Raw genomic sequence first — 13,172 nt, forward strand, 5'->3', positions numbered from 1 at the left:
TGAGTGAGGTGATCAAGGTGAGTGAGTTGAGTGAGATGATTGGGGTAAGTGAGATGAATGAAGAGAGTGAGATGAATAAGATGAGCGATTGTTTCTGGAGTTTTGCCATCCTGCAAATTAGATCAACATTCTCTCTATGACTTCAAGTTCTCGCATTTAAGATACGAAGGAAAAAAAGAACGGTTTTCAGTTATTCAAAATATTGGATGTGCAAATAAATTCTAACACTTTTTAAATAATATGATTACGCGTGAGTCGCGCCATGGAAATTTAGTATGAATAAAAATGAGATCTATACTAGAATGCTGGTGAAACACATCCGCGAAATATATACAAGTCAATATTCCCTGGATCATAGTGTGAATATACATCGAATGGCGAGGTTGTCAAGCTTTAATCATGTAAAATTTGAGCAAAAAATAAAGGGTTAAGCAGGATTAGAAACCGCATTGGATGGTCTTCTTGATCATATCATAGAGAACTTATGCAGCCCTCATTGATCGTATTCATTAGTTCATTCATAACCCTCACCATGATTTCGCGAACCGTTGTCCTCCTCCTCGTCGAATTCGAACCTAGTGCCCTCGCCGCAGCCGGCGCGACAAAGGGACACCGGCACTACACCGTACACGTAGAACAGCAGGATGGGCACTCCGATTGCAACAGCCAAACCGGCCAGCACAGGGGACACTACGACCTGAAAAAGGAGGAAAACAAAAATAAATGTCAATTCATGGTGATGAGAATCATAGAAATAATGTAACAGTACACATAACAAGCCGAGGGAATCCAGCACAGATTGGTTTTTTGTTTTGTTTTTGTAATAAATAGGTCACGACGAGCACCGTGTCCCCCAGTCTCCCCAAAATCATAGACTAGACAAACAAGAGCAGCAACCGATCCCATAATACTGTACGGAGCTTTTCCCCTAATGTTGTATGATTCGGTGTCAGCTCTTATCCCTGGAAGGCAGGCTTGACGATATGTTTGATGTGGCTGCCACCGTGGCGTCATACCTAATTGGGCAGCGAAAACTGCTACTGGGACTGTTAACACACCGAAAACCATTGGGGGACGCAAAACTGGCGTAACTGAATTGGGCGAAAATCGAATCAAGGATCCAATTACTGCTAGAATATATAAAAAGATACATTAAGTTGAAGCCACTGCGTTTTGTCGAGATTTTCCCAGCCACTATTAATTCATGGAGACACATGGTGTTTCTCGTCGTAACGTGAATGAACGCATCAAAACACCAACCGTCTCCATTGAACAAACCTCCCGGCACACGAAGCAAAACAATTTTTCCGTTCAATAAACTCTAACGCCAAGCCCCTCTCGTTTTTCTTCTAGCCACAGACACAGGGACACAAATGATGTTTGACCGGAACGGTAGCAATGTCCGACACATGTAATTCGTACCGAAGTGGAAGCAAAACCAAGAAAAACACGGGAGCATAAATATTTCAGCACCTTGCAGCAGTAGAATGGCGGTCGGTTCCGAACCCCATCACAGCCGAACGTGGTCGTGGTTCAAAGTTGGTAAAATGTGGAAAAAGAGTCTACGGGAACAGGCAAAACTAACATTGCTATTTCTCGGGTTGTTACATTTTCGTTTTTTTCTTCTGCTGATTGCGTTCTACAACCTTTACAACGTACAGCCACTTTTACTGACCAGGTCGAACATAGGAGAAATGGAGTGCTGATTCAACGTTGCAACGATGACACTGCACAGTGGTTCGGAACGATTAAAGGATAAACTTAGAAAATAAATTGACAATTTTTTTTTATTAAAAGCGGAACTAATATCACCAGGAACGGAGTATTTTGAGTTTTTATATCCGTGAATCAGCTACATTGCGACAAAATTTCTGTATGTTCTAAAATCTCACAACTTCCCACATTCTCCAGGATCTTTCGAATCATTTTAAATCTTTTTAAAAACTTTATCTACATAAATCTCGACAAACTGGAATCTCTGAAATTTTTTTTATCAACTGGAATCTCTGAAATATATGTAGTAAGATTTTAATGAAACTCTTGATTCATTACAATCAAAAGCAATAAATTGTGAAATAAATAAAAATGTAAAATCAAGAAATATTAACATCAAAGTCGTAAAACAAAACTGAAAAATCGAAAATTCTATAACCATAAAAGAACCAACAGACGAAAAATGGAAAAGCCAGGAAAACAAAAACATAAAAAAATATTATGTTACAAAGAGATACAAAACCTAATTCAAAATATAAAAAACTTAGAAAAATATCAAAATGAAAAGGCTCGAAAATTTCAAAAATTATTAAATGAAAACTCCAAATTCTCCTAAATTTATAAATGTTCTAGAATAAAGAAATCTCAAATTTGATCGAATTCTATCTCTGTTTCTGTTTCAGTGTTCAGTATTCTATTGTATTGCTTTTGATTTCTTCCCTGTAAGTATTCTATAAACTATTTTTATTAACTGCAATACTTTTGAGTTTTTTTTTTATTTTCAATCGTTGTTTTTCCTGATTGAAATTGTATTTTTAAATTTTTGATTTTTTTATTCACTATAAAACTTTTCAAATTATTCGAACCATGATTTGAGATGTTCATTTAGTTTCTCACTATTTTTTTCATGTTTTGTAACATAATTTATTTTTCGATTTCATTTCGACATTCCTATATTTTCGTTTCCATCGATATTTTTTTAGTCTTTAGATTTGTTGATTTTTAGAATAAAATATAAATTGATCTTTTTTCCAAATTCAATATTTAATTTTTTTATTCGATTTTTTTTCCTTTTTACGATTACTGATTGTAGAGATAGCGGGGTCTACATAGAGATGGGCGAGTGCTCACGAGCCGCTGATTTGAGCCGGTTCGCCAGAACGAGCGTACGATCCACGGTTCTTTACAAATGAACCGTAGTTCAAAAAGAGCCGCTTTCCAAGAGAGTCTTGGCTCAAAATAAAGCCGCGGTTCAAAAAAGAGCCGCTTTTCGGAAGAGTCTCAAAAAAAGCCGCGGTTTGAAGGAGTCTCGGCTCAGAAAAAGTCACGGTTCAAAAAAGCCTCGACTGAAAAAAGACCCGAGGTTCAAATAGAGGCGCTCCAATGAGTCGGCTCGTTTCAATGAACGAGCGGCTCTGAGCCGCTCACTGAAATGAACAGTTATGCCCACCTCTAGGTCTACATTAATGATTATAGATGTTTGAGAAAGAAAAAAATCGAAAATCGAAAGTAAAGAAAAATATTTTAAATTTTTTCTCTTGATTTTTTATGTTGAAAACTGTATATTAAGTAGAGTTCCGATCATCCGCCGAATTGAGTGCCAACGCGGATAGTGCAATAAAGGACTAAAAGATGCAAACATGGAAAAGAAACAAAACTTCAAAAATAGAAAATGCTGAATTAAAATGAGAACTTATAATGGAATTAAATTGAATAGACAACATGAAACAAAACATCTTATGCATAGTCACAAAATCAAAATAAAAAGTAATTAAAAGTTTAGAGAAATCAAAAAGCTGAATAACAACTTTTTTTTTTTTTTTTTTCAAATAAGTCAATCTGAAAAAACAAACTTAAAAAAAATATTAAATTATGAAATAAAAAACCTTCTAAAAATCTAGTCCACAAAATCAAAAAGGGAGGAATTCAAGGTCAGGTAACCAAAGAATGAAAGAATTGAAAATAATTAGGTTACAACTGGTTTGAAAAATAAAAACCAAAAGATGAAAAACTAAACGAAAACAACGGTTGGAAACATGAAAAATCTTATTTGTAAGCTTAACAAATCAAAAAATAAAAAAACGTGACATCAAACAGAACAAACTTATTTACCGAATTTTGAAAATCAACAACAAAAGAATGAAATGAACAGACTCTACAATCAAAATTCGGGTATAAAGAGATAAAAAACCAAACATACAGAGATTTGAAGATCAAGATTTCGAAACTGAAAAAAAATAAGAATAGAAAAAAACCACAATCCAATTATATTCATGGTGTAGACGCTTCGAACAACCACCCAGAGGAGGCACTATCGGTTGATTGATTGCTTACTGAACGGTTCGAATGGAAGCCTCCTAGATGTATCAAAGGGGTTTTCGTTTCAAAAATCAACAAATCAGAAAACAAAAAATTTAGAAAAATCGAAAACATGGAAGTCAGAAAAATATAACAAAAATATGAGAAATCATAAATAAGACGAAACAAAAACTAAGTGGAATCGAACATTTAATTTTGTACAATAAAAAAAGCGATATGGAATGAATAAAAAACAAAAAAAAATACATGCAAAATCAGAATATCACAACCAAAATCAATAACATTAATTGAAAATAAAAATTTAAAAAAAAAACAGAATAAATAGATAAAACTTTTATTTTCAAATATAAATAAAAATTGCATATATAAAGCCAAATTTAAAGAATAAAAAAATAATAATGCACTAATCTTTCAGTTATATTTTTGGTACAGAGCCAAAATCGAACTGTGTCATCCGGGAATGCAGAATTTTCATCCGAATATTTTCATCCGAAATAATGGAATAGTTCTTCGGAAGATGAAAAAGAACAGTTTTTGAGGTTATCATGATTCCTTTCTAGCAACTGGAAATTTTGACCGTATTTCCAAAATCGAATGCGTAGTGTAATCAGATAATCGAAACTAAAAACAAATAGGTTGAAAGTTATTTTTTTAAACTGAAAATCTGAATTAGTAAAAAACTTAGAATCAAAAGCTAGAAATGAAATTCTGAAATCAAATGGAAGAACGGAAATTTGACATTTTAAAATATGTATACTCAATTTTTTTCAATAATTAAAAATTAAAAGACCCAAAAAAATACAAATGAACATATCAAATTAAGAGCCACATTTGGAATATGGGATCAGAGAAAAAAAGAATTCCTTCCATTCTGACCGAATTTTCCACCAGAGATAATTTGTTCATGAAATGAATACTTCTGTTCGCAATTCAATTAGGTTCATAGTGTAGACGTTTCGAGCCACCGTCTATCGGTGTCGCCGTCGATTGATTCATTGCTTAGTGAACGGTCCGAATAGAAGCTTCCTAGACGTATCAAAGGGGACGGACAAAAGGTTAATGCTTTGAGTGGGAAATAGACGGCGAGACATATTCCGCTCGAAGTGAAAATAAATTGTGTATATGTATGAATGAAATGTGAAGGGACAATAGACTACGGAAGATCTTCATGACTTTTCGACGTTTTTGTATTGTAATCAAAACAGGCCGTTCCCAAGAAGGAGCACTAGTTTCGTTCGCAACCTTGATTGTTACAATGGTAACTCAACACCAATTCATTTATTCTTTCTCTCAAAATCATCCATTGCGCGCTGGCAGGGACAATACTTCAAACGGCAATGAATTGATCGATATTCGATAAATTATTCATTGTGCGTAACATGTTCAACTCACCGTATATTCGATGGGGCACTGTGTCGTTTTATTCGCGCCCATCCCAACATCACGTCAGCGCGTTCGCTACTTCAGCTGGTGCGAACCTCACAAAAATCCTTTCGCGGACAATTAGCATGCATACACAGAGGAAACTGGAAAGCGAACGCCCATTGGCCCACCTCTTGCTAGTTCTCCCCTATGAACCTCTCATTCACGTGCTGCTGCTCCACGGGCGCTAATCCTATGTTTTTTTTCTCGAAAATACAGCATAACGATGCATAAATAACATCTCGGCACATCTCGCGTTCTCTCTGTATTCGGCCATTCGGAGAAAAAAAACAATGGAACGAGAGAAGAGAAATGTGAAGAGGATCAAATTTACTCTCGCTACTGCGCATACTTTTTGTTTCATGCAGAACACCAGTGTTGCCAAACATGTTGTCGAATATTTCGATTGCAATGTTCATAAAGTCTTGTCCAGTCACTACATTGTAAAATAAAAAAAAACCTGAGGTTTTTTTTTTTTTTTTTTTATAAATTCGTTTATTTTTACAGGCTCAGTTACATAAGTTTAAAGGAGCCGAAATCTTAAATATATTTTTAAAACTATATATATGAACAATTTTCTTAAATCTATGGTTAGTAATGTGGGAAACCGATTACTCGTGGTGGACGTGGACTCGAGATTAAAAGGGTGACATTTTCTTAGGAAAAGGATGGGGTATAAGGAAATTATTACAATGTTGATAATCACACACACTCAATTCTTAAATCTATTCGTACATCAGTTGTGAATTTACATTTCATTAAAAAACCTGAGGTTGATCATGTAAATTTTCCTTAAATGAAAATAAAAATAAATCGTTTAACGATTATTTCAGCATTTTTTCAAAAATTCAAAACTTCCACACTCTTCAGACTACGTTTAATTCGATGAAAAGTCAAAAATATCATGGTGCACTAATAATCGAGCGATGTTTCGTAACACGTTGAGCCCCGAATTGTTCTTGCTGCGCTTTCTATTCAGCCCGCATTATATCAGTGTCGGTCCAAGCACCTAAATATACTTATTGTATACATAGAAAATAGTCTGAAATGTCACATTTTGTAAAACACCAGAACAAATCATATGAGGGCTCCAAATAAAAGGGATGTAAGTGACATCATCGATTACTCTACATCGACTCTCTCTTTTGGTAATAACTTAGTTAGTTAGCTGTATTTGGCAATGTGAAAGATATGTTAGAACCGCAACTATCGGATTCTATAGCAAACTCAAATTGAAACGTTTTTGCAGTTGAGTTATTAACTAACGATAAAGTTGATGAAGAGTAATCGATCAAGTCATTTACACCCCTTTCTTTCTGAATCTCTCATATATATTTTGTAATTGTCGAACCCAGTCAGTCAGCACTTTCCTACCACAAAGCTCAACGTCGGCCCCTAGGGACGAATGTATGCAATTTTAGACTCGATTACAATATACAGTTTATTTTTTATAGTGATTTTTTAGAGGCGATTGTGACCTTTAATTGGACATATCAACAAACACAATACAATGTGAAGAACATTTAAAACAGGAAATGCATTGAAATTCTCTCGAATAAATGTAAAAACGAAAAAATGTAAGACTGGTAATATGGTTGAAAACACTCCTCAAAATTTATCGTGTTGTAGAAATTTGCTCAAAGGATGTTTACAAAAATGGACAATTACAAGATTTACAATTATTTGTGTCGCATTACAGGTTTATCCAATTAGAAGCAAATGGCTGTATGTATCCAATGGGCTGGGGTAATAAGTTTTTTGCTGCAAGTGATTAAAGGATCTTGAACGAGAATTGTGTCTGATAATAAGGTCATATTATAATGACGTTGTTAGATAGTTTTGATACATTCGTCATCGCGAATTTATTTATTGATTTTATATTATAGATACTACACTACACTACAGACTGCAGACTGAAGTTCATTCGTATCTAGCCTTGGAGAAAACCAATTAAAAGATCAATTGATGATCAATTATAGGTTTGAACCCACGAACGTTCCCTTAGTAAGAAAACGTGAATGTTCGAAGGTACGTCACATCGAAAAATTGATTTTGGGCGAGACGAAGTTCGACGGGTAAACTAGTATGTATATAAAACATTAAAAAAATTTTTTTCGATGGATTGTATATAGAATTCTTTCATATACAGGGAGCTTGAGCTAGAGCTTGGGTAGACTGTACAATTCGTAGTTGCTCTCCGTGACTGACCTGAACCAACCAAATTGCACAAAGAACACACAGAATGACGCTTGGGACTAGCAAATCATTCTCGTTGTGCAATTCTCGGTGATTCGAGCTTTGAATGGTCAATAACGACGCCGGCCACGTCCTTACAGTCACCAGGGGAAGGGAAGGAATGTTAGTATGATATTCGCCGCCCGAAGGCCAGAAGGGTCGCCTCTATAGCGTGGTTCCCTAGCGTTTATCATGGAAAGGATAGTTGTTAGTAGAGAGAGGGAAAAATCAGGATTCACTGTGGTAAGTGATGTGATTGTGTAAACGCGAACTATCGACAAGGTAATCTATAGGTAATCTGAGGAGGAAAACCTATAAAACTAATTGTATGTATTCTATTTCTATCGCAAGTTCTTTAGATCTAAATCCAATTGTTAAGGCGAAGAGTTATATTTGGGAAACCTGATAAGGTCGCCGAGAGAACTATTGTTCGCTTTATAGAATTCTAATCGCGGCGGGGGAGTTTTTTTTTTCAGGAAACCTGATGAGGTAACCAAGAAAACTCCTGAAAAACCAATAAGATGAGAAACTTACATCGCCATTCATCGCACACACACCTTATCAAACTTCAAATGCGACGTTGAAAACCTATATTTGGGAAACCTAAGAAGGTCACCGAGAGAACTCCTCTGAAACTAATCGGACCGGCAATACACCTCTTTGATCATTGAGCAGACCCTTTATCGACCTTCAATCACGGCAGGCAGGCAGGAATGGAAGAATTAAAGAATGAAAAAAAAGAACACAAGAGTTGATGAAAATTAAAGAATTCAACAATTGAAGAACTGCAGACTTAAAGAACTGGAGCATTAACGGAACCAAGAATGAAGGAACCAAAGTATCAAAGAATTAAAGATCTAAAGAGTCTCCGTTCTGTTGAGCAAGCACGAAAACTACTCAAAACTTCCTGTACCCTGGCCACGCGTCGGCGAGCTACAGTATCCACCAAACGGAGCACGAGACTCTTCCCCTTCTTTCCTTATTTAAACACCCCTGGGTTCACCACTCCACTTCCATCCCCGGAACATACACACAAACACACACAACTGTCTTGATCAATCATAGGACACGGACAAACCGTAGGCGTGATTGTTGTCATATGCCAAGGAGACTAAGAAAAATTAATTTGGTCTCATGACGACCACTAAAGCATCAAAACTGACACCCTTGCACTGCACACCCATACAACCAGAGGGCATTCACCGGGTATCTACATGTACAGCATGACAGAACGTACGATCAATAAAATATACACACCCACACACCAGAGCAGGCCCACCACGTAATAAATAAACAAATCTACATGTCAAGTCGACTCATTAACAAAATCATAACAGCGTGACATAATGCAACCCACAATACAAATGAAACAAATCCATATGACAACAATCACGCGATCAACAAATGAAAACAGAGAACATAACATACACCCACATCATCCTCAACGTTGGAACGGAAATGACGAGTCCCGATCGTCAAAAACTTTCCTGCACAAACGAACAATGACGGGTCGGACTCGCCAGAAACTATTGAGGTTTGATGCTTTTAATGAGAGTAACATCTGTAAGTCATATCGAGTCTATTGCTTTGATACACTTATGTGCATGCTTCTAGTTACCGTTAAGCGGGCATAGACTATGAATACTACCGCGCAATACCCCGGTCTGCGCAATACAATTGCTCGTCTAGGGGCAATATTGGAGCCCCTAGACGAACAACCACACCGCACAAACCAAAATACTGCGCAATAATACTGAACGTCTATTGGCCGCTTTGGAATGCAAACTGTATAAATCCACGCAGCCAAGCAGCGCTGACTGAAAACAAACCGTCGTTCCAGGGGTCAATGAAGGTCACGCTCTCCACTCCACACTGATGCAAAACCCTCTGCAGGCGACGAAACCAGTCACCATGCCACGAATACATGTGCTCGCCTCTGCTCCCTGCAGCACACAACACATAACATAAACCATCAACAGCAGTCGACTTGAGAGACAGAAGCATAGCTCGATTAGATAGAAAAAGGAAGAAACACAAATACAGATACTACTTAGCTTAACAAGTGTTGTGGCCAATCCAACATCAACTGCTGATATGTGTGAACATAACTGTTCGTCGCCTCTTCCGCCTCCCACGGCATTGTGCTGCTCTCGTACAAGTAGAATTTTTCGGTGATACTCTCACAACATCCATTGCAAGAACTCTCAGCTTCATTTGCACACCACTTCGACATACACTCGCTGTGTTGGTGGCTATAAAGCGAGAATTTCGTTTCGCTCTCTGCACATAACACCAACACATGCATCCGCGGCTCATGTAGGGAACTGAAAACCACGAACACACCGAAACTGAGCCGGCGACGCGGAAGCATTTTCTCAATTATAGCAAATGGATATGCTATAAGCATCCATTTCGTAGTCAAAATTCACGCATCCTCCAAACCAAATGATTTTATTTCACTAATTAGCGACAGGGTGCCATATTGGCCATCAAAAATACCAACTTTCACGCACAAAAAACAGACTCAATCGCCACAATCCTTATAAAAAGAGGACCACAAATACACACGTCCGTCGCGAACCGATGCACAAATCAAACTCTCAGAATTCTTTCATATACAGGCGCATAAGTCACGCAACGCTCTCTGAAGAAAAAAAAAATAACGATCGCGCTGCAACTATCGAGCGTATTGGTTCCTAAGCGGTTCAGTTGTCGACTTTGTGTCTCGAATAAAAAATTAGAGAATAAAGATTTTGTATCGTGAAACATTTTTTTATAAGAATTTTTTTTTGTGCAAATCGGTTGCGTGACTTATGCGCCACCCTGTATACTGTGTATTATCGAGTCCGGCGTGTATATGGAAATCGATAAGATTCACATGGGGCAGCGTGATATTCATAGTTGCTCCTGAACTGCCCGTGTTTGCATAGTTGACGTAATCACCATTTGACCATTAGTATTGGGAAAACGCATATAATATTATACATTTCTATAATATTATCGGTAAAAAGAGGGCCTAGGAGATTTTGTCAATTAAAACGCATTTTTCGACGCTTACGTCAAATTATGTGGACAATCAATCGCTTCAATGAACATTTGTTCGCATAGTTTGACGTAAGCACCAGTTTGCTTGTCTGTAATATTAGTATTTATATAACCGATATTAGTGGAAACGTCTCCGTAGATAGCATGTCTATAGAATTAATTTGTTAGAAATTCAAATAGACTGATATTTTATAAATCGTTCTATTGGATAAGCAAATAATGAATAAAATATGAAAATGAGTTTTAAAAATATTATAGTTGAAATTTATTGAACTTGGGTCAAATATTAAAAATTAATTTTCGCAAATCAGTTAAATAGCTGAATTTGCAGTTAAATTTCATAGGGCACCTAAGATTAAATCATCAAATCGTAAGCTGCATATCATAAAATTATTGATAACGTACGATACACATGAGCTGTTCGTTTCTGTAATTGATTATTATCAAAATAAGAAAATAGAACTGAGAGCACATTGTATGTTCAAATTCAAAGCTTCGGAAACGAGACCGTTACATTGGAGATATAAGATTTTGAGCGTTAATACCTCTTCGGCGGCTGAATGAAGTGGTATGATAATCACTTCTTTCGAAAGACGAAATATCTACGCTTGTTACTTATCGATTCAAAAACTTGTTTCAATAGCCTAATCAATTGCTTTAAAACAAGCTGTTGAAATCGTACAAATCTCTATATAAGCGGGTATCTGTTAGGAAACACATTCAGTTATGATTATGCTCATAACTGTAATTATCATAATTATCACACAAATCTGTATATAAGCGGGTATCCGCTAGGAAATACATTCAGTTATGATTATGCAGCGATTGATGTAAGTGTTCCATAACACAGACTTCAAAACCATGGAGTCTGGGGAAATCGGCATTGCAAAATAAATGCAAGTACCTACAGCACTTTTTTACCCGCATGATTTTTTTTGCTCAATTTAAGAGTTTTATCTCTGATTATTTTTATTATAATATTTATATATTATTATTTATTTTCAAAATATATAATTGTAATTATATGATAAGCATTCAATGGTGTTTTATATTCATCTATAAGAAAACGCAAAGTAATAGGACACTTTTTTGAATGTCTTGTTTGAACTCTGCCATGAATTTGGTTCAAATGTAGATGTAGCATGTAGCATAAAATACTGACAATTGGTTATTTTTTCAACGAAGCATGTTACCCGTATGGAACCACGTCAGTTTTGCGTTCAGTCTGTGATTATTCGAAAACGTATTTTTGATATTGCTCAATTTTTTCGAACAAAAAATGTTGTTTGTATGTTGAGCATATGCATTTCATTGTGTAGAATGCATAGCTTGAGCTTGAGCATGGGTAGACTGTACACTTCGTAGTTGCTCTCCGTGATTGACCTGAAATAGCGAAATTGCACAAAGAACACACTAAATGACGCTTGGGAGTAGCAAATCATCCTCATTGTACAAGTTTCGGTGATTCGAACTTTAAATAGTCAATAACGACGCCGGCCACGTCCTTGCAGTCACTAGGGGAAGGGAAGGAATGTTAGTATGATATTCGCCGCCCGAAGGCCAGAAGGGTCGCCTCTATAGCGTGGTTCCCTAGCGTTTATCATGGGAGGGATAGTTGTTAGTGGGGAGAGGTAAAAATCAGGATTCACTGAGGTAAGTGATGTGATTATGTAAACGCGAATTCTCAACTACTCGAGGAAATGAGATTTCGAAAATAATATTCATTCTGACCTGAGAAGGTCACTGAGAAAGCTCCTTCAAAAACTCTCGAACTTTATATTTTAATTCGTCACTCGTATTGCATTTCAGTTTTTCTCAACTGTTTTGACCGAGGATATTTTGGCAACCTGAGAAGGTCGCCGAGAAACTCCTTTTGTATTCCTCGAGTAGACGATATATGTTCATACTTGATAAGGTCACGGAGAGAGTTTCTGACTTAGGGGTTTATCCATTTCTTTCTTTGCATAATAACCATTGATCACAGGTGCGTCAAAAAATTATTAGAGGCTTTGGACCCTCTGCTCTGATTCCCAATAATTTCAGTTCTACCTAAGAATAAATCAACAGCAGCAAAAAAGAGCCAAGAACATAAGAGCAATCCCAATCGTGCAGCCTGCCATGATGCGAGAAAAAGGCTGAAAGAAACCAGCCCTCCAACTCCAGCCGCGTCTGTACATAGAGCTAGGAAGCTGGTCTCTCCCAACCCTCGCCCCACACCACAACAAACTGTACGACCACGACCGCTCCCATGCTCCCAGCTCCTCCTCACTACTATCGATTTATTCCCAATATGAAAAAAAAAGTTTGTGTATGAGAATAAAAAGGGGAACTTAGCTGATTTTGCCGCGCTCAACGATGATTTCTTTTGCTATGATACATTCACTACCAAGTAATACTTCGCACTCGATATAAGAAAGACAAGAACAAACACATATACG

At 36.7% G+C, this 13,172-nt stretch overlaps 1 protein-coding gene across 4 annotated transcripts in view; it reads right to left on the bottom strand.

Annotated features, from left to right (window-relative positions):
* Nucleotides 1-13,172, bottom strand: part of LOC129771755 (E3 ubiquitin-protein ligase RNF19B-like) — a 115,842-nt gene that overhangs the window by 7,513 nt on the left and 95,157 nt on the right. For all 4 annotated transcript variants that reach the window (XM_055775765.1, XM_055775773.1, XM_055775788.1 and 1 more), the window contains one exon: nt 532-697. In XM_055775765.1, the coding sequence (XP_055631740.1) occupies nt 532-697 (166 nt within the window). The remainder of the gene's footprint in view (nt 1-531; nt 698-13,172) is intronic.

Source organism: Toxorhynchites rutilus, chromosome 1 (genome assembly GCF_029784135.1).
Source record: "Toxorhynchites rutilus septentrionalis strain SRP chromosome 1, ASM2978413v1, whole genome shotgun sequence".
Taxonomy (NCBI): domain Eukaryota; kingdom Metazoa; phylum Arthropoda; class Insecta; order Diptera; family Culicidae; genus Toxorhynchites; species Toxorhynchites rutilus.